We start from the raw sequence: 19,401 nt of genomic DNA, 5'->3' as shown, positions 1-19,401 counted from the left end.
TGATGCTTCTTGGAGATGTGCAGTGTGATAGGCTTGGGAATGTCTATTTTGAATGGGAAGTTCTGTGTCTCTATTTTTTTTTTTTTTCCGTTTGCAGTACAGGGGGTATTGAACCCAGGGCCTTGAGCATGATAGGCAAGTGCTCCATCACTGGACTGTACTGCCACCCTCTCTAAAATGTTATAATGCAAAACAATTTTATTGCTACACTGAAAAAAATTCCATTTGAGGAATATGGAACTCTTAAAAATGCTGAGCCACCTACTAGTTCCCATGGCTGTTGATAGTTAATAGAAGGGACTGTATGTTCTACTTGAAGATTCAAGGAAAGTCCAACACAGCCCTGATATTCTTTTTTGGCTTTTTGTGAAAAATTGTCCATAGAACATTTTCCTAAACTCAGCTTAATTCTCCTGTGTGCTTTTTGTGCCTTGTGATAGCCATGAACCTTTTTTGTCATTGTTTTGTAATGTTGGGCCCAGGTTACCTTTGTGATTTTGCCATTTTTTCCTAATTTATTTCCAAAATTTGCTGAAAACTGCAGCCTTGCAGATACCTCTGACTTTCTGACATGACTAGCAAACACTACACTAATTTGGAACACATGTTCTGTCAAAGTTTACCTATAGCCTTGGGTTCCAAATTTGCAACTTCAGCATCTTCCATTGAAAAGAAACAGCATATTTTTTTCTTAGACTCCCTTTCTGCCTCCCCTTGAACTGTAGTCTTTTATAACAGTAATAAGGAAATGTGGTTATGGGTATAATTGCCATGAGGCAATTGTACCCCAGAGGACTGGCAGAATTTTCTTTTCTGTATCTCAGGGCTGGGCTCCATCAAGACAATCATTTGCAAATAACTCAATTAGAATAATAACAACAATATCTTTATTTTTATGGCAACTTTCCCTATAGAGATCAAAGTGCGTTAGAGACTTCCTATCAGATTCATTGTTCTAATACCCCAGGGGACTGGAATAAATTTTAAAAAAAAGTTTTATTGTAGCTTATTTGAGATAGAGGAGTGAGGCAGAGCAAGGTTAAGTGACATCCCTGAGGTCACAGAGAAAGTTAGTAAGAGAACTGCAAGGAAAAAAATCAAGGTTTCCTGTTACTCTGCAAGTTATCAAGCTGCATTCTTTCCTGGCCATTGTGAAGGATCAGAATAAAGCTCAGCCTCTTTTGGGTTTGCAGAATAATGTGAGTGAAAGTGCTTTGAAAATCGTGAAGGTATTGTTGCTATCTTTATCATTTAGTTCAAATGGAAGGTAACAAAGAGACTCATTATTGTTATCTAGTTGTCCCAATATTAGGAAATTGATTTTACACATTTCTGATTGTGTAAGACCCAAACAACCAGTTGTCTTCATCATTAATAAGGACTAATGAAAAACTACACTTACAATTCTGAATTTTGAAAAATTTCTTGAGGGTGCCTACAAATCCAAAGCTCCAAGTTACTCCACTAGAACTGCAAAAAACTTAGTCTGAGTAGTCTGATTTTTTTTTTTTTTTCTTTTTTCCCCCTAAGGTTTTACTTAAAACCTCAGTTCTGAGATGAGTATGATGAATTTAGGGCTTTGCTTTTTTTATTTTTAGTGGAAATTGGAAAATTGGGAGTAAAATTGCTTCTCATTTTCCAACCTGATTTCGAGGAGCCTTGGAGGACACATTCTCTGGGGAACAGACACAATTAACTCGATGTTCTTAATATTGTTTGTTTTGTGGTTCAAGGTGACATATTTTGGTATAGGGCTGTTGGCTCAAGTGTCCAGTGGTCAGGGAGAGCTGGGCATGGCAGCATTCCCTCCTTGGAACAGGAGCCCCCTTCTACAAAGTAGGAACTGAAAGATAAGAATTGCCTCTCATTTTATCAGACTTTACCTTTTAGTGGAAATAAATGAGAATTTAGGCAAAGTATAAATACATGTTGTTTTAAAACTGTGATTGTCCAAGTGCTAGAGTGAGTCTCTGTTTCTTTACTCTGTCCCAGGTGAATGAAGCCATCATAGCTCCTCTCTGGGTGTCTCATGGGAGGGGTGATGGCCTTGAGACTTTTGGCACCATTGCACCTCTTAATGCTTAATGATTGTTCAGCTGAAAACCAACCCAGGTAATCAGGTGAACAGAAAATAAAAGTTCAACATGTGTGAACATGTTTGCAAAACAACATAGCAAAACAACACCTTTCATTTCAGAATTCTTGTTAGTCCTGGGAAAAGGACTAAGGGGTGAGTGCCATACTCTACCTGGCTATTGGATTCTATCAGGTATTTATTCCGTTTTTATAATTACTGGATGATGTTCACAGAGAACTTTCAGTTCTTATTTTGTTACTGTGAATCTGTTTTTTTTTTTTTTTTTTGCAAAGGAAAGTTTTAAATCCATTTTCTTAAGCTACCTACCCCCCTTTCCTTCCAAATGCCCTCACGAGATTCTTTTTCTCTCTTTTGTGTGTCTATTGTATTTTGGTTTCACGGAGTGGCATACATATCCATACTGCAACAGCAGATTCCTGCTCAGTGAAAGAAAGCTTGAGCAGTGTTGTCACTTTAGAAACACACTGATGGCTTTGAATGGGAGCCTAGTGGGAGGAGGAAGCTTTGGCTTTGGGATCCGGATTGGGGTGATGGAGTTTTTGTATTCATGTTGGGTCTGGCAACCTGACTGCATAGCAGCCATTTATATTGTCATTGACTAAACAAACCTAAATAAATGAAAATGAAACAATACAATAAAAGTGTGGTTATAGTAGTTTAGACTTTCAGGTAAAGAACAAATTATCCTTTTCTTTGAGATTCTCTGTTTTGTGTCCTTGCAAAATTTGCAAGGTTCATGTCCTGGCTTTACTTCATTATTCTTTAGACAAAGAATTTGCTAAGAAATGGTATATTTTGTTAACAAGATGAAAAAGGACAAGCACCATTCCTTAAGAGTGTGGCAGGAGGGCAAGGAGCTGTGTCCCTTGCAGGCAGGGCCAGAGCTTTGCAGGTTGATGATGGGAAGCAAGTTTTGCTGTCTTTATTGGTTTAATTCTGCCTTGGTCAGTTATACCAAAAGTCCTTAACCCCTTTCAGCAGGGATTGGTCTTATGAAGGAAATTAATGGGTTTAGTCCATTTCTTGAGCAGAGAGAGAGATGCCGTCACCTTCCCTGGTGCCTCATGGCTTTCTCGGCCAACATGTCCCCACTTGAGCAGGTCTCTGAGAATGAGGTGTCCTTCCAGGCCAGGGTGGTACTGACATTTAATCTTACAAGTGGTATGTGGGAAGGTAACAGTGCACCTTAATATGAAAAAATAACTTGCATATAAAATCTTTAATCTCACTGTTCTCCAGTTCTATCTGCTATGACATATGTAAGTGGATGGAGATTTTGTGTTAATTGGCTTTTAACAAAATCCTCTAATACGTTGTCTGAAGGTGGAGATTGCTCTTCTTTGCTCTATTAACCCATTTCTAAGATTCTTCTTTAAACCTATTTCTGGCCCAGTGACAAGTGTCATAGTGTCAGTTATCTGCATGGTATAAACAATTAGATCTCTCTTGTCTTGTTTCTGTTTGAACTACAGCATACGTTTCTGTGGCATGGTCCTGAAATCACACCATACACATGTAGAGTACATTGGAAAAACTGGGATAATCTTTCCTTTCTTCTTATCATCTTTTTCATTGAAGGTTTAAGTTTCAAATATTAAGTGTGTAATTAAAAAAAACGTGATTAAAATGGAGATTCCCTTTTCTTCCTGGCTTTTTGGCTTTTGCCCCACCCCCACTACCAGAGAAAGTCCAGGGCTGTTTCCATCTTGTGGTCTCAGTATTATTCCTATGGTTTTTAATGTCTTTGCAGTGTATCTATTTTCATATTTTGGAGGTTTTCTCTTAGTTTATGTCACACTGTAATTTTCTCATTGGGAAAAAAAAGGAAGCAGAAAACACAAGAAGTATAAGCTATTGCTAGACTTACTTTATGCCTACTTGGATTCTACTCCATTTTCTTTTTTCAGTAAATATTTATTGAATTAAATGTGCAAATTTTGCTGTATGTGATGGAGGTTGATTAGAGTTCAGAATCAGGTTTATGAAATTTAATAGACACCGATTTTCAGTTTGATGCAATTGCCACATGATGTTTGGTGATAACTATTACAAATCAAAATGATACTGTTTCATATATGACTGATAAAATTGGGGGGGAAATCAAAATAATTGAGAGAGAAAAACTATAGGGACATAGGAGCACAGTGCGGTGTAATGGCTGAGCATGCACACCAAACTCCAACAACATCCTACTAAGAGTTCTGTCAGAAAAAGTTGGCAACATGTGAATTAATGGGCCATGTTTTCTCTTAGGTCACTTCCCTCTAGCAGGGCTGTTATTTAGCACAGTTTAAAACATTGAGTGCATGGGTACTATTTGCATTTGTGATGGTAAATTTTACATAGAGTGAATTTGTATACTTCCTTCTACATGTAAACACAAATATTTGTATGTTAGTTTTAATTTGTATTCTAGTAAAACATCGGCGATTATACAAATCTGGTAGAAGAAAATGTTTTTGTCTATTCTTTTAAGTTTTCTTATGGGAAACTGCTGGCTGTCAAGCGAGGTTTTGTGAACTAGTTCTTAGAGAAAATGGTGATTTCTCCCTTGATATTGGCATTGTTCTTACATGATGTATTTTGGTGTATATTTAAGATAACCACTTGGGTATCTCCACATGAAACAGCTACTCAGACAATTGATAAGCATTTTAAAGTTTTTTTGGTGTCATGAGATATGAGTAAACACATAACATTCCGTAAATCAATCAAACTCATACTTGCTCCAGTTAAGGAGCATATATCATTTGGGTAGGGAAAATACACAGACAGGAAAACTCGGGTATATGCACTTGTTAAAACTTGGACAAAGAGAAGATGAGGTGATCCAAAGAAGAAATGGTATCTCAGAATGGGTATTATTGGGCTTATCAGAAGATCTCCTGGAAGATGATATTTTGAGCTTGGCCTTGAAAATCTAATTTTTAGAAAAACATTTTTATCTTTATGTCACAATATTGTGCTTTGGGATAAAAGATTCCATGCTGAATGGTGGCAGTGCTATCTTACCTTTTAAAGGAGGATCATAAATATTTGAAACTTGTTAATATTCTAAATGTTATTATATTTAATCTGTCTAATATTATTTAACTCTATTACCTGACTTTTATTTTGGAGTGCTAAATACATCAAACTTCAAAAAACATATCTATTGGAATTAAAAAAAAAAAAGAACTTCTGCCACATAGTTCAATAGAAGGAATTTTCTATGGAAAGGGACAGTTGCAATGATCTTTGAAGAACCCAAGAGCCAAATGAACAGTGTGGCAACCCAGCCAGCAGCATCCACAGGAGTCCACCACTATACACCTGTAAGGGTCAAAAGAACAGGTGGTATTACTGGAGCCCTGGAACTGGAGCTGCCCAAAGGGAGTGGGGACTTCACAGGGAGGATCTTGTCCAGTGGAGAACTAGTGACAGTTAGAAGACGCCTGTTAAAGCAGAGAGGAGAGAAGAAATACCTTTCCTTATCCTTTATTCAAATTTCCACACTCCCATCGGTTGGACCTGTTCTGAAGTCAGTTGTTAATAGGACTGAGCAAGGTATTCTATAGGAAGGAGTGAGAGATGGATCTGAGGACAAGTTGCCATTCCATAGAAATTCTCATTCTGAGATGCACTAGAGGGAAAGCATTCTTTTGAGGAGAGGATTCAGTATGCATGGTATCATCCATAGTCTTATCATACCAGTGCTTCCTACCGATGTTGTGTTACTGATTTTTTTTTTTTATTCTACCTGAAAATTTAGTTCATGGCTTTTCATCTTTTCATTATAGCATGATTATTTGATCCTTTTGAAAATATTTGAATGATCTTGGTTAATTTTCAGACTTTAATATGCTTAAATGTCAAGAATCTGATTTTCTCTGTTTAGAACCAATATTTAAAATCCAGACCAACAGTTGATAGGTTCAAATTGTTTCTGTGGCAGCTAACTCTGACAAAGAATTATGGAGGATCTCCTCATCCTCTTTTCCATCTTTTAGAGGTACTAAGAGCAGCCAGGGAAAAGTCCAACTGCCCTTGTAATTAAGTACTGTCTACAACTTGGAAATAATGATGTGGTTTCTTGGGTTCTTTTTGTGATTTTGTTGAAGGATGGACGTGCAGCATAGTTTATTTTTTGATTAAGCCATATCAGTTTTTGAATGTTCAATTTGGAAAAATTGAACATTAGCCACAAGTAATGTTACGTGCAATGAAAATAATCTTTATGGGAGCATGGAAGATGAGTATGCAGTAAAAAGTTTGAAGTTGGTCTCTCTTAAAAATTTGTCACATCTGGAAGGCATTTGATGTATAAGATTACATAGGTTTGATACCATGCAGGGTTAAGACATATGGATGGGACATTATGCAGAAACTTGCTCTTTTTCATACTCTTTGGATTTAGCATAGAGATTTTTGAATCATAAGGAGTCGATTTGAATCTCTCTTAAAGATAAAATGAGTTGCATGATGAAATGGGAGGAATCATGAGCACATGGTACACATCTCTGCATCATTATGCTCTCAGTTCCTTTTTAAAAAATGGACATAGCCAGTGGATGTGCCTCTCATCTTTTTTTTTTTTCTCTCATTTCCCAAATAATCATAGTAAGGAATAGTAGATTTCATGGTGGGCTTCTGTAACAGTCTCTTTAATATTCTTGGTTAAAATTATCTATATTTTAAACTTTTCTCCTTAAGTGTCCATTCGGAAGAATATTGTCCCATATTATTATTGTTATTATTATTATTATTATTTTGGGCTGCATATAGAACCCAGAGGCACTCTACCACTGAACCACAACCCAAGCCCCTTTTTATATTTTATTTAGAGACAGGGTCTCACTGAGTTGCTTAGGACCTCACTAAGTTTCTGAGGCTGACTTTGAACTCAAGATCCTCCTACCCCAGCCTCCCTAGCTGCTGGGATTACAGGTAGGCATCACCACATTGGGCTTGTCCCATGTAATCATAATAAAATTTCTTGTGTCTGTCAGGTTGTGAACTTTGCAGAATTATTTCAAACATTATTCCTTTGAGTAAAATAATCTTGATTTTTCCCTTTAAAAAAATGAAGAAAAAAATCATGTTAGCTATTTTTTGTTATTATGTTATCAATATAATTGAGTTACTTTCCTCTTATACAGAGCTTTAATTTGCAAAAGGAAGTTACTGTCTCCTTGTTTCCTCCTTTTATCCCTTTTCAAAAATGTCAGCTCAATGATGTATTATTCAGGTAGTTTTATTCCTGGTAAATTGGCTTTTGCCCTGAAAATATGGGGACAAAAGTTCTTTGAACCACTTATCAAGGAACTGTTGGAACACTTAATATCATTATCTGCCACATCAGCAAGCTTCCTGTTTCATCAAGTGACTTCTCTGTTTTTTTCCCTTCAATATTATGATAAAGGTATTTTATAAAAAGAAGTAATAATGAATGTCTGGCATACAAATCTCTTTTGCCTTCATAGAAAGTATGCTGTTTGTCATCCTACTTTATTATTCAGTTCAGTTCATGTACCTTTGGATTAAATATGTACATTTATTTTATGTGAACAGTATCATCAATGACTTAAGACCCATGAATTTGTAATAAAGCAAAGACTGGTTAACTGATACAAGATAGAACAGCCCATCCAATTTCCTTTCTCTAAGCTTATCTAATGATTTAAACATAAACATTTTAACAACTTGGCAAAGTATCTTTTTAACTAACTGAAAGGAGAAATCTGTGATCCAGTAAAAAAACAAACCAAACCAAACCAAACAACAACAATAAAAAATCTTTTCAGGAACACATCTATGCTGTAATACATACTGAAGAAGAAAAAAAAAAAAAAAAAACAACAACCAAGAATATGACTTTTTGGTTATTGACTGAATCAACTGCTTTATTTGTATTTGTAGAATGGTTACAGACTCTTAAAAGTTAGAATATGCAGATAACCACACAACTCAAAGTTATGATTATCATCACTGGCCTTTTATTTATAATGTGAGGAATAAAAAAATGTGTTACTATCCATTATTCTATTCACTGTAAAATGGTGGACATAGTAGATATTAAACATTGACTATATGCCAGAATTCTACCAGGTGGTGAATAAAACTAACATAAATGTTGACCCCATGGATTTTAAAATGTAGCAGGGGGTTTGGACACTAATCAGTACTGTGGCTACCTGTGCTACTGGTGTTTGCAAGGGCCAGTTCAGAGTGAAAATAGAGGACTAATGAGTTAGGATTTTTTTCTTTTTTGAGGGAAAGCTAAAAAAGTATATTTTAAAAATACATCATCGACTTTCTCCACACATATTTGTCCAATTTTTCACTATCATATGAAGTTTTTTCCCCTTTTATTTCTAATCTCTTTGGAATTATGAAAACTAAAACTTTACCTTTTTCCTACCCAGTTTTAAGTGATTGTGTAAGAGAAAAACTGACTCAGGCATCAAAGGGTTTGCTTAGGGTCAATGGCTGGCAGTTACTGAATGGAACCCAGGAGCTCAGACTCTCCAGTCAGTCTGGAGGGAACATACCCTGCTTCTTGAGAAGAAAGATGGCCAATGAAGTATTAGAAAGTCTGTGTCTGGTTTTAACATACATATGTAGTAGTATATTAAGTTTTGGGGAAAATACATGAAATGACATAGCATAGAAGGGCCACATGTGCTCCCATACAGGGGTCACTGTGCTAACTGGTATTAAAATAGCCGTTCAGGACTTTGGAGGTAAAACAGCATTTATTTTTCCATGCTTTCCTCTTAAGAGAGGCATTAGGAATAATAGGACCAGAAGCATTGCCTTTCATTTATGTTGAAATTCTGCATTGATTTTTGTTTTCCTCCATAATTATGTTCTTGAATCTGATGACATTCTGGTTTTCATTTCAAGATTCCTGTTTAACCAACTTTCTCTTTGCAGTACATACCTTGCTATAAAATGCAGGTTTCTTGGTTTCCAAGGGGGGAAAATAAGTATACTTCATAGTTATAACTGAAATCCAAAATGTCTCCCAGATGGAAAAGACAGAACAATCATCTCATCTTTTCCTACTGGATCTGGCCAGGTTTTGGAAAGGACTTCATTATTTTCATGTGGCAAACTGCATTGGCAAATTGTTCCTTAAAGTACTCGGTGCCGTGTTCATCTAATATTATGAGATATGGGCAGCATTTATGAAAGATTATAAATCTTACAACTCTCTTCAGAAACTTAAAATACAGCTGGAAATGTTTTGCTTCCAACAAACATGCAATCTTCATAAAATTGGAAAAGAAATGTTTTGAATAAATAATGTTTTAGTTTATTTCTCTCTAGTGTGAGAACTATTTTTTTAGTCAAAATCATGCCATAAAACTCCTCCCTCCTCTACTTTAACACCCTTGCCTCTGTATTTATATTATACTGGTGCATTTAATTTTTTTTTTTTAAGTATGCCAGATTGCTTTGCCTTGTTTTTAAAGATAGAAAACTGGATTTGCTCCCAGGGACTCTTTCCCTAACTAGGCCAGTTTAAAAGCTAAACAAGAATTGAGTCAGTTAATTAATTTAAATGAGATTACAAATCAAAAACATATTATGCAATCTTGATTTAATTACCACATTTTATTTACTTAATTGAAAACACACTGTAGAACGTTAGCAATCTTGACAATGACCAGTATGGTGTCTTTGCATTCTATAGGTTAAAAGCGTTGCAAGCAAGAAGCGTAGGTGATCCTATTCCTGACCTTTGGTTCACTCAATCCCTGGATCAGTAGATGGTCATTGAACTTAGTCTTAGGGCAGACAGGTCAGATTCGACTATCCTAGACTTCATTTATGGGACTTGGTGCTAGTTGATGAAGTACTGCAACTCTCTGGTCCTAGAAGTCAGTGGTGTGCACTTTTCCTCAGTTGTATTCCCGTTTGCTCTGGTCAGTACTCTCCTGTTGTGGGCACGATTGGTTCACCCTCATATACCTGTTCAACATTTCTTTTCCTTAAATTTCAGTGGTCTATATTTTTTGGTTAATTCCTTGTGGGCAAATTTCGGTCTTAAGCCCAAACAAATCCTTATTTTAATCCTTGGGATATGAAACTTGGAACCTAATCTTTCTGTTAGCAAAAAGTGGCTCTTTAAAGAAATTTTTATAAGAGAACTAGTGGAATATGTAGGGATAAGGAATAGAATATATTACATATTGACTCTCTTGCTCTATATTTTCCTTTAGTTAATGAAATTACTTTATCTGTAAGAATTCTTAATGTAATAAGTTCTTTTAAAACTGAGTTTTGCTAAATCATATATTTAAAAATCAATGTTGAACAATAGAAGAGGGAACCAAAGGTACAGGCTTTCAGACATGAAGTAAAATAGATTGAAGGGCATAATTCAAAATATGTGGAAAACCATTTTTCCTCAATATTATTTTTGTTCTGCCAAGAGATTCAGAGAGGTTTGATTCTCTTCTTGCTCACAATGGAGCTTAAGGGAGGGGATACAAATGCAGCAAAATATGTTAAGGACTTCATTAGCAAGTAATAAAGTTCACACTTCCCACATATAGATTGTTAACCAAGTTTTGCAATGAAGTGAACTGCCAATAAGAGACAAGAGTAGTGAGAGGCATGAGGGAGACAGGGAGGTAAAGAGAGAGAGAAGCAGTGAGCATTTTCTACACACTAACATGCTTTTGAGAGACAGGAGATCACTTACTCAGTTTTCCCAAGTATCTTTGTGTTATTTTAATAAACATTTAATGGAGGGAAAAGAAAGTACTGTAAAACTAGTTTGGTGTCACCCCAATTGATGAACCAGTTCTCCATTAAAACTGAAATAGTGTTGTCACCATGCTGGAACAAAAAATGGCAAATCATGTAATAGGAATTGTGATTACATAAAACTCACTCACTAGAAATCCCAGGGAAATCAGCCGGGGCACTCAGGGAACTGCCAGGAGCAAGACACAGTGTGGGAGGGAGGGAGGAAGGGGGAGGGAGGAGGGGGAGGGAGGGCAGGGCGAGGATCTGCCTGAGGAGAAGAGTTCTCTCCCCATCTTTAAACAAGCGCATGTTTTTGTCTTTTTTGTTTCCCTAGTACAAAGTACATGTATTTGTATCCCATCCCTCAAGTTTTTTCTTTTTATATCTTGACTTTTCTTTCTTAAATGATTCTTTTTGTTATGCTATGTATTTAATTCGTACAAATATACAATTCTAGTATGTTAACTATTGATAATGTTTTAGAGAGAAAGAAGTGGACTGTTCTAACCCTTTAAAAAAAAAACTCATGGTATTCTTTAGTTGACAATGGGCTATTTCTTCACCTGCTTAAGGCAAAGGAATATGACAAAGGGCTCTTTATGACACGATGACTAATTTTAGTTTTAGCAAGAGGCTATCTGTAGGTTAACAGGTTACCGGTTGGGTTTCATTTACTCTTCTGATATCCCTTGATATAAAAGCTATATTGTTCTAGAATCATATAATTTTAGAGCTAGAAGGGACTTGACAATTTGCCTTGTTTGGTCCGTTCTTTGCACCCAAATGACTATAAATTAAAATCATGCTTCTCAAATTTGGTTTTCCTGTTGATACTCAAGTCATGGTGTCAGAGAATAGAATGAGCCCCTGGGATAAGCTTCACCCAGGAGTAGAAAGGCAGTCTATGTATATGTAAGCCATTAAAACTTCTTGGCCGCCTCTGTGCAAATTAGGAACCTCCTTCTGGACCCCCATTAAAGGCCTCCTCTCTCTGCAGGAGAGCAAAAATTGATCCCTGCTGCAAAATAGTTTATCTCATACACTCACTCCCATTTTCAGATATTCTTTTGGGAAGGAGGGAAGCAAGGAAGCAGAACCCGGCCTCACATTAGTACAGGACACTCAGCCCTGGAACGTGCATCTCTCCCTATTCCTCGCCACAAAAGGTTTATCCATTTGACTTCTAATGTTTGTTTTTATGCTGAGTGGCATACCTAGTCTTTCTTCTTTGTGCATATCTGTAGTTTATAGACCAGTGGTTTTCGTTTGACTTTACCAAATGTGCCAGGCATTATCCCAAAATTTAAGGCTGAAAGGCTAAATAGGGCAGCATCTCTGCCATCATGGAGTTTAGAAACCAAAAAGGAATGACCTTGACATGAGGACTTAAGGGAGGAAAAGAAAAAGAGGGTTAGGGGCATTCTGTGCAAAGGCCCTGAGGCATGAATGTTGGTACACACAAGGGTCCAGAAGGTTCAAGGGTGACCCAGGGGTTGGTGGGACCAGATCAGGTTACCTTTAGTGGCACACTAGAAAAACTGGAGCTCATTCTGTGAGTATATGGAATACAAATAGAAGGGATTTAGCCTAATCGGTTTGGGGTTTTATAAAGATTGCCTTGGTAGCAGAGTGAAATATGTACTCGGTTGGGAGATCATGCTATTTTTCAAGACCTTGTTCCTAGGGTGACCTCCATCTGATGTCTTTTATGATGTACCCTTGCCCAGCCTTCCTAAGAAGAGTCAATTGGTTCTTCTTGGTATATATGCCTTTGTATCACAGTATTTTCATTTTTTAATTTAAATTAAATGTTAACTTATACACAAATAATAAAATTGTACATATTTATGGGGTACCATGTGTTGTCTCAATATAGGTGTATCTTTTATAATATTTAAATCAGGTTAACTTTCCTATTTTCCCTAACATATATCATTTCTTTCTATTGAAAACATTCAAAATCCTTTCTTCCAACTTTCTGATATATATGAAACATCATTGGTATCTGTAGAAATCCAATAGCACATCAAAACTTCTTATTCCTATCTGACTGTAACTTAGTATCCATTGATCAACCTTTCCCTAGTATTTTCTAATTTGTATATTCCTACCTCTTCGGGTCATTTCTGAACTTCTAGAAGGCATACATATGTATTCTTTTATAAAACAATATTTCAAAGGTTCTTATTATAAACCAAAGGAAATTTGTAAGCACAGTGGAATAAAGGAGTGCCTACTGTGTTTCAGACATTATTAAGCATTTGGATATAGAAGGTGCTCCATAGATCTCATTGATTTTCTTTTAATTGATGCCTACATTAATGACCTTCCAAAGTATTTCCCAATTTTGATGATTTACTCACCCCAGAGCATTGCATTTTATTCACACCAGAATGCTAGTGCTTAGTGACAAACATTTTACACACCATTACTTATTTATTACCTTATATTTGTTATATTATATTGTTTGACTTCCACTAGGTTAATCGTAAAATATTAGGATTTTCTTTGTTTAGCAGAATTAGAATCAACCTCTGTATAAGACATCAATTGGTGTATACAGTTGAATGATGTATAGAGTTCAATCATAATTTCCTACTTAGAATAGCTAAAAGTTTTTTAAAATTCTGAAACAGGTTTGGAATGCATTGGTAGAAGGAGGGAAGGGAAATTTCCCATGAACTGAAGGATCATTGGGCTTTGGGTGATTTCAAGATTCCATCATGACCACTCATAGGGCAGTGTGTCCAAGCAGGTGGCTCAGAGAAGGGAAATGCATGTGACCCTAGACAAGCCATTTAGGTCATTTCAGTATTCCAGGGTCTTCCATAAAACTGGTTCATTAGGGAAGTCTGGGCACTCATTGGGTAAAACTAAGACCCTAGGACAGCCATAAGAGTGACTGCTTTTTAAAAAGGAGTGGACAAAAGGACTGAAGAAAAGTCATAAGGGTTGTCAGGGGTGTGAACAGTTCCAGATTCCTGGAGAATCTTTAACCTGGCAGAGGGAGGAGTTGATTGAGTTAAAAAGTTTAGAACTCTCTTCATTTTCTTCTTTTCCTGAAAGAATAAATGCATGTTTAAATTCACACTTGTAAACAATAAACAGAGCAGAGTGCTGTGGTCTGCTGTTGTGCCTGGTACTCAGGAAGCTGAGGCAGAAGTGTCCCTTGAGCCTAGGAGTTTGTGGCCACATGGTGAATCCCATCACTCAAAGAAAGAGACAGAGAGAGAGACAGAGGCGGGGGTCCATACAGCTAGATTCTGCTCAAAAAGAAAAAGAGAGAGAGAGACAGAGAAGTGGGGGTATGGAGCAAGGGCTTAAGGCACTTACATAGCAATTCCAGGTGGGCAAACATGTCTCCATGTTCAGTAGATCCACTACAGACATTTTTAGATATTAACACTGGACTGGTCACAAATTATGCCCTTTTCTTCTTCCTGAGAGCTTGTCCATTAAAAATGCTAATCCTTCTTTAAAAATGTGGCTCCGTGCTTAACAGTGTCTTTCATTTGTTGATTGTGTTGGAGGTGTGCAGACCAGGACTTGATGCATGATGTGATATGATCTTTGCAGTGATCCTCTGATGTAGATAGGACGATTGCAGTTTTTAAGTTCAGAATGCAAGGCTCGAAGAGATCAGAGATCCTTGTAATTCTGTACAAGGTCACACAACTATGAGGGAAAGAGCCAGGATTCACGACAGCATGCTAAACACACACACACACACACACACACACACACACACACACACACACACACACACACAGTGGGGGGAACTTGAGCAAAGTGGTGGAAGTGGTTAAATAAAACCTTTGAGTATAGAGTAATTTGACCTAGGTGGTGAATTGGAGGGTTTTAGATGTGGTCTGAATAATTCCTTCTCTGAAGTCAACCACAATAACAGTTCATTTTGGTTTCTCTGCCAACTGCGACTCCCTGGTTACTTCCTTTTCCAGCAGTTGGAATTAAGTGACCAATATAAGGTGACATAAGAGTTAACAGATTTTAAATCATGTTAGAATTTACAGTCTGAAAATGGAGTGTTCTATACTTGCTTGCATAGGGGTCCTCCTCTGTGTTTGGGGGACACAATATATGCTGTTTTACTTCATGAGTGGCACAGGCTTTGGAATATGAAAGAGAATCTATCATTGGGCTCCAGTAAACACCTGATCATTTTAGAAAGTGGAATTGTTACAGAAAGCAATGTGTGACTCAAATTTAGGGTTCACTCAGTTTTCTCTCAGATGGTTGTGGGTCTTTCTTTTCTTTTCTTTTTGTGTGTGTATGTAAGTATATTTTTTTCAATTGAGATTCATCTGCACTAGTTGCAAAAGGGAAGAGAAAGTAATTTAAAGCCCCCCCCACACACAAAGTTTCCCAAGTAGGATGATAGGGGATGCCATTGTGCTAACTGAATACTTTCTTAGGAATAGAAGAGTTTTGCATTCTTTATTCTACTGGACCCAAACTTTAGCCACAGATGGGGAAAAGTTATGTGGTGCCTTTTTGTCATTGATATAACTGAACATGATAAAGCTCATGTATACAACTCCCAAATTGAGAAGCTGCTGCAGCTTGCCTAAGATAACAGTTTTAACCTACCTTATGTTGTGTCATGTCTAGACTTTCATAAATGTGAGGTAGCTTTAGAGAGAAAAATTAACATTTGAGGGTCTGGTCAGTGGGTATGTGATGCATTAACAAGGAACCTAATTCCATGTTAGAATCACTTGAAAAATTGAATTGTAATATAGTTTAAATGCTGAAAAGCATTTGTCAGAGGAAATCAGGGCAGAAATAGCCAAGGCTGTAGCAAAATGGTGTAGTTTGTTATTTTCATGTAATGACCGTACTCTGGGCCTGGAAGATGTCCAATATTGTACCTTCTTTGGTAGAAATTTAAAAAGAAAGCTTGCTCTCTGAAGCTCAATTTCAGAAACACTAATAGAAGAATTCATGGGAGATAAGAGGTGAGATTGTTTGAGTGATCTGTGTCTGCGGGAGATTCTAGTCAGAGTCTAGTCAGTCTAGTCAGAGTACAGATTGCAAGAGTGGTCCTTTCCAATTCTTTACTTCATTTCCTGAAATCAGGAACAAGTTGGAGGACAACGTGGGAATCACTAAATACATTTGCTAAGATTTTACGAAATCTGTTTTAGAGAGAAAAAAAAAAAAAAAAAAAGACAAGGAAATGGCACGAAGGGGTAAAATTCGACTTCCAGCTTTAAACCCAAGCTACCAGCTGTGTAGCAAAGGACTGAAATAAATAACCAAGCTTGATACTGGGGAAGGAACTAGCAGGATGTTCTTACATTTAATAGTACAAGTAGCAATTGCAGTATGTTAATCACTTACCTGGAAGAACAGAATAACCCTGATGAAAAAAAAAACCAAAAACCAAAAAACAGCGTCTGACTTTTCAGCTTAACCAAGGTGCAGTACCTTTCTTGGCTTAAATATAATGACAAGGTTTTAGGGAAAAGACTTGTTAGTGTATGGCAACCAATGACAGAGCTGTCCTCTGTGCCCCACCTATCAAATTTTGGTGAAATGTTGTATCTAACTCAAGATTGCCTTTACTACAAGCCTAGTGCACTCATAGCCATGAACAGCACACTGAAAAAGACACAAAAGAAGTAGACAGAATATTTGCCTCTGCTTAGGAGCATGCAATTTTGCAGGGGAGACGAAACTTAAATACTGGAACCAATGAAAGATTACAAAGCAACCTGCAAGTAAGGGTATAATAACACAGGGCAAATGCCACAGATAAATGTTCCAGGGACATGGAGGCAAAAGGATGATCAAAACACGACAGGGAGAGATCAGCCAGGGAAGGCATGCTGTCTAACAGTTGTATATCCTCCAGGTTCCTTTCTGTAGCATACATGAGGGATAATGTGGGATAGGGAATTCAGATAAACTACATCGATCTCTTTCTCCTTATCTGAAAAGTCTGTCTGTCTATCACAGATGGAAATTAAATTGATCCAATAATTTGCTCCACAAAGCCATGTTGGTTTCTACCTAGTAATTTATGCTGTTCCTGGTGTTTGCAAATTGATTGCTATTATGGGATGTAGACAACTCTGGGCCTAGATCCAGTAGGTTGGGGGATTATTGGAGTGGATATGTGTACATGTGTGTGAAACCCTGGAAAAGCAGGCTCTCATTTCTGTGTATTTTACTCTTTGAATAAAAACATATTTTTGGGTTTTAAAAAGCATGTTTAATTATACTCAGATTGCATTTTTAAGGGAATGTATCTGCTTTATTTCTTATTTCCTCTGACTGACCTTGATACTTGCCTAACCTTCAAAACATCTTTAGTTGCTTTGTCACCAGACCTTTGTTTCAGAAATGCCTTGCTCTATCCCAAGAATATTATAGATTAATACTTGATATTTTTCTTTTGACATAGAAATATGTGTAGACATTCATCTGGTTTGCTGAATAAAATGTTGCTATCAAAAGGCTTGGGAAAGGATACTTTATTTAAACACTCAACTTCATTGTTGTACCTTAATTTTTTTAAAGTCCTTCTGAGGATTGTGAAATTCTTTCAAAACAAATTAAAAAGAAAACATTTTCTATGATTTCTTTACAGATTCTGGACAATCAGGAAGTCCAAGCCACAATGATCCTGCCAAGAATCCTCCAGGTAAATATGGGTTCCAGGACGTTTGCAATCTGACATTGTTGGAGAACAAAGGTACCACTGTATAGATAAACACCCCATAATTGGTCAGCTGCCTATTTTGTTCTGGCAGGCAGGTATGATTGGGACAAGATGTGATTGTGTTTAAGCCCTTCGCAATGGCAAATACTTCTATATTGGCGTCATCAGTATTTACCTAATCATCAATGTTTTAATTTTTGTTCGTATTTCTTTAAAAGTGAGTGTGTATATATCTTAATTGTGTACCTTTTAGGTACTAAAAGTCATTGCTGTTTGAAAAGTCCAAAAACCTTTTAATCATTTTTTTTTTTTTTAAACTCAGGAGAAAAAGTAAAATTTCCTCTACACTTATTATAGTTCATCAACATTCATTACTTTATGGTGGTGGTGGTTGGTTTTGTTTTCACCAAAAGATTTTTGTAAGAATTTTTATTCCATAAGGTTTTTATTGTATCCCCAGAATCAGGAAATAATGAAAGTAGAACTTTTCCTTTAGTACAAGGTACGCCAAATACCCTCTTTATTTTCAGAAGCTGTTCCAGATCTGAAAATGGGTTTTTATAACTTGGCTGTCTTCATGGTTTTGTTGCCCTAATATCTGAACATATAGCATTTTGCTTTTGATTTATGAGCTGTGTTCTTTCTCATGAGAAAATAATATGAAACTAGTGCAATGAAGGATTTCTAGTTTTTCATTATTATAAGAATTGTAATCACACCTATGACTTTTGTTATAAGAATGCTTTAAGAATAAATTAGTGAAAACAAAAACAAAGCACAAGACAAAGGAAAGCAGCCCACAAGCATGTCTCCCACCTTCCCAAATAATCTCATCTGCCATTTCTTTGAAAAATAAATCACAAAGTTTATAGAAAGTTGTAAGTTTAAGTTTGTTTCCTCAGGCAGACTTAGTGTGAGTTCTTCATTATTTGATCTTCCACATCACAATGCTTGGCTAATATGAAATTCAAATACCTGAAGAATCGTAAAGTTGCACGAAAATGTATTAGATCAGTATAGTATTCTCTTAAAATGAAATTAGAAAGATATGGCAAATAGATATATAAGTAAAAATATAAAATTGAAAAGGAATTTATTTTCTTCCTGAGTCTTGCTTCTATTTTGTTCTTTATTTTTACTTGAAAGATTTTTTTTGTTCCAAGTAAAAGTTAACTTTCTTTTTTTTTTTTTTACAAAAGCTTATTGTATATCAAAAGTAGTATGTAGTTCAAAGACAAAAATTCTAATTAAATAAATATTTAAAATGTATATTGTTGATTTTTCTTTATTCACAAATTGGCTATGCTACAAATTGAGAACAAAACATAATAAAAAACTGAACAATTAGAAATGTAAATACCAGTTAAATTTATTATTTTGTTTTTTGTGGAAGATTAGAATTTTTTCAATTATTTTTCCAAAAAGGCAAATTGTTTATAAGAAATTTTGTTAGAAATGTTCTGAAGTGGAGAAAATTTTATTAACTTAAAATGTCTCTTAACTTTTCAAATATTTCTTTTTAGTTGACTAATGTTTTTTCTGAGTAAAAGTGAATTGTATCCAAACATTTTTTAAAAGCCTTCTTACTCATCTTACAAAGAATGGGAGGAAAATACCTTTGGTAGAAAAAGAGTTGATAAGTATTATAAGCCAGACCAAACAAAGGATATGTTCTTTGCATTTGAATGGCAGCTTGATTGAATTAATAAAGCAGTTATTGTTGAAATGCATTTTGAACGTGTACAGAAGGAATTATGTGCACCTAAAAATGTTCTCTACTTGAGCTGGATAAATAACCTTTGTATAGTTATGTAATGACAAAATTTAGTTTTTCAATATTTGTCCAGAAGCTTGGTTAAAATTTTCCTTTGCTGCATTC

The 19,401-nt window shown here is 36.0% G+C and overlaps 1 protein-coding gene across 7 annotated transcripts in view; it reads left to right on the top strand.

Moving 5' to 3' along the window:
- NFIB (nuclear factor I B) overlaps positions 1-19,401 on the top strand; it is a 222,365-nt gene that overhangs the window by 109,695 nt on the left and 93,269 nt on the right. For all 7 annotated transcript variants that reach the window (XM_079113136.1, XM_079113135.1, XM_079113138.1 and 4 more), the window contains exon 3: positions 17,451-17,504. In XM_079113136.1, the coding sequence (XP_078969262.1) occupies positions 17,451-17,504 (54 nt within the window). The remainder of the gene's footprint in view (positions 1-17,450; positions 17,505-19,401) is intronic.

Source organism: Sciurus vulgaris, assembly GCF_902686455.1.
Source record: "Sciurus vulgaris genome assembly, chromosome: 15".
In the NCBI taxonomy this organism is placed as follows: Eukaryota; Metazoa; Chordata; class Mammalia; order Rodentia; family Sciuridae; genus Sciurus; species Sciurus vulgaris.
Note: the sequence above shows the minus strand (reverse complement) of the source record. Positions and strands in the feature narration are given on the sequence as shown.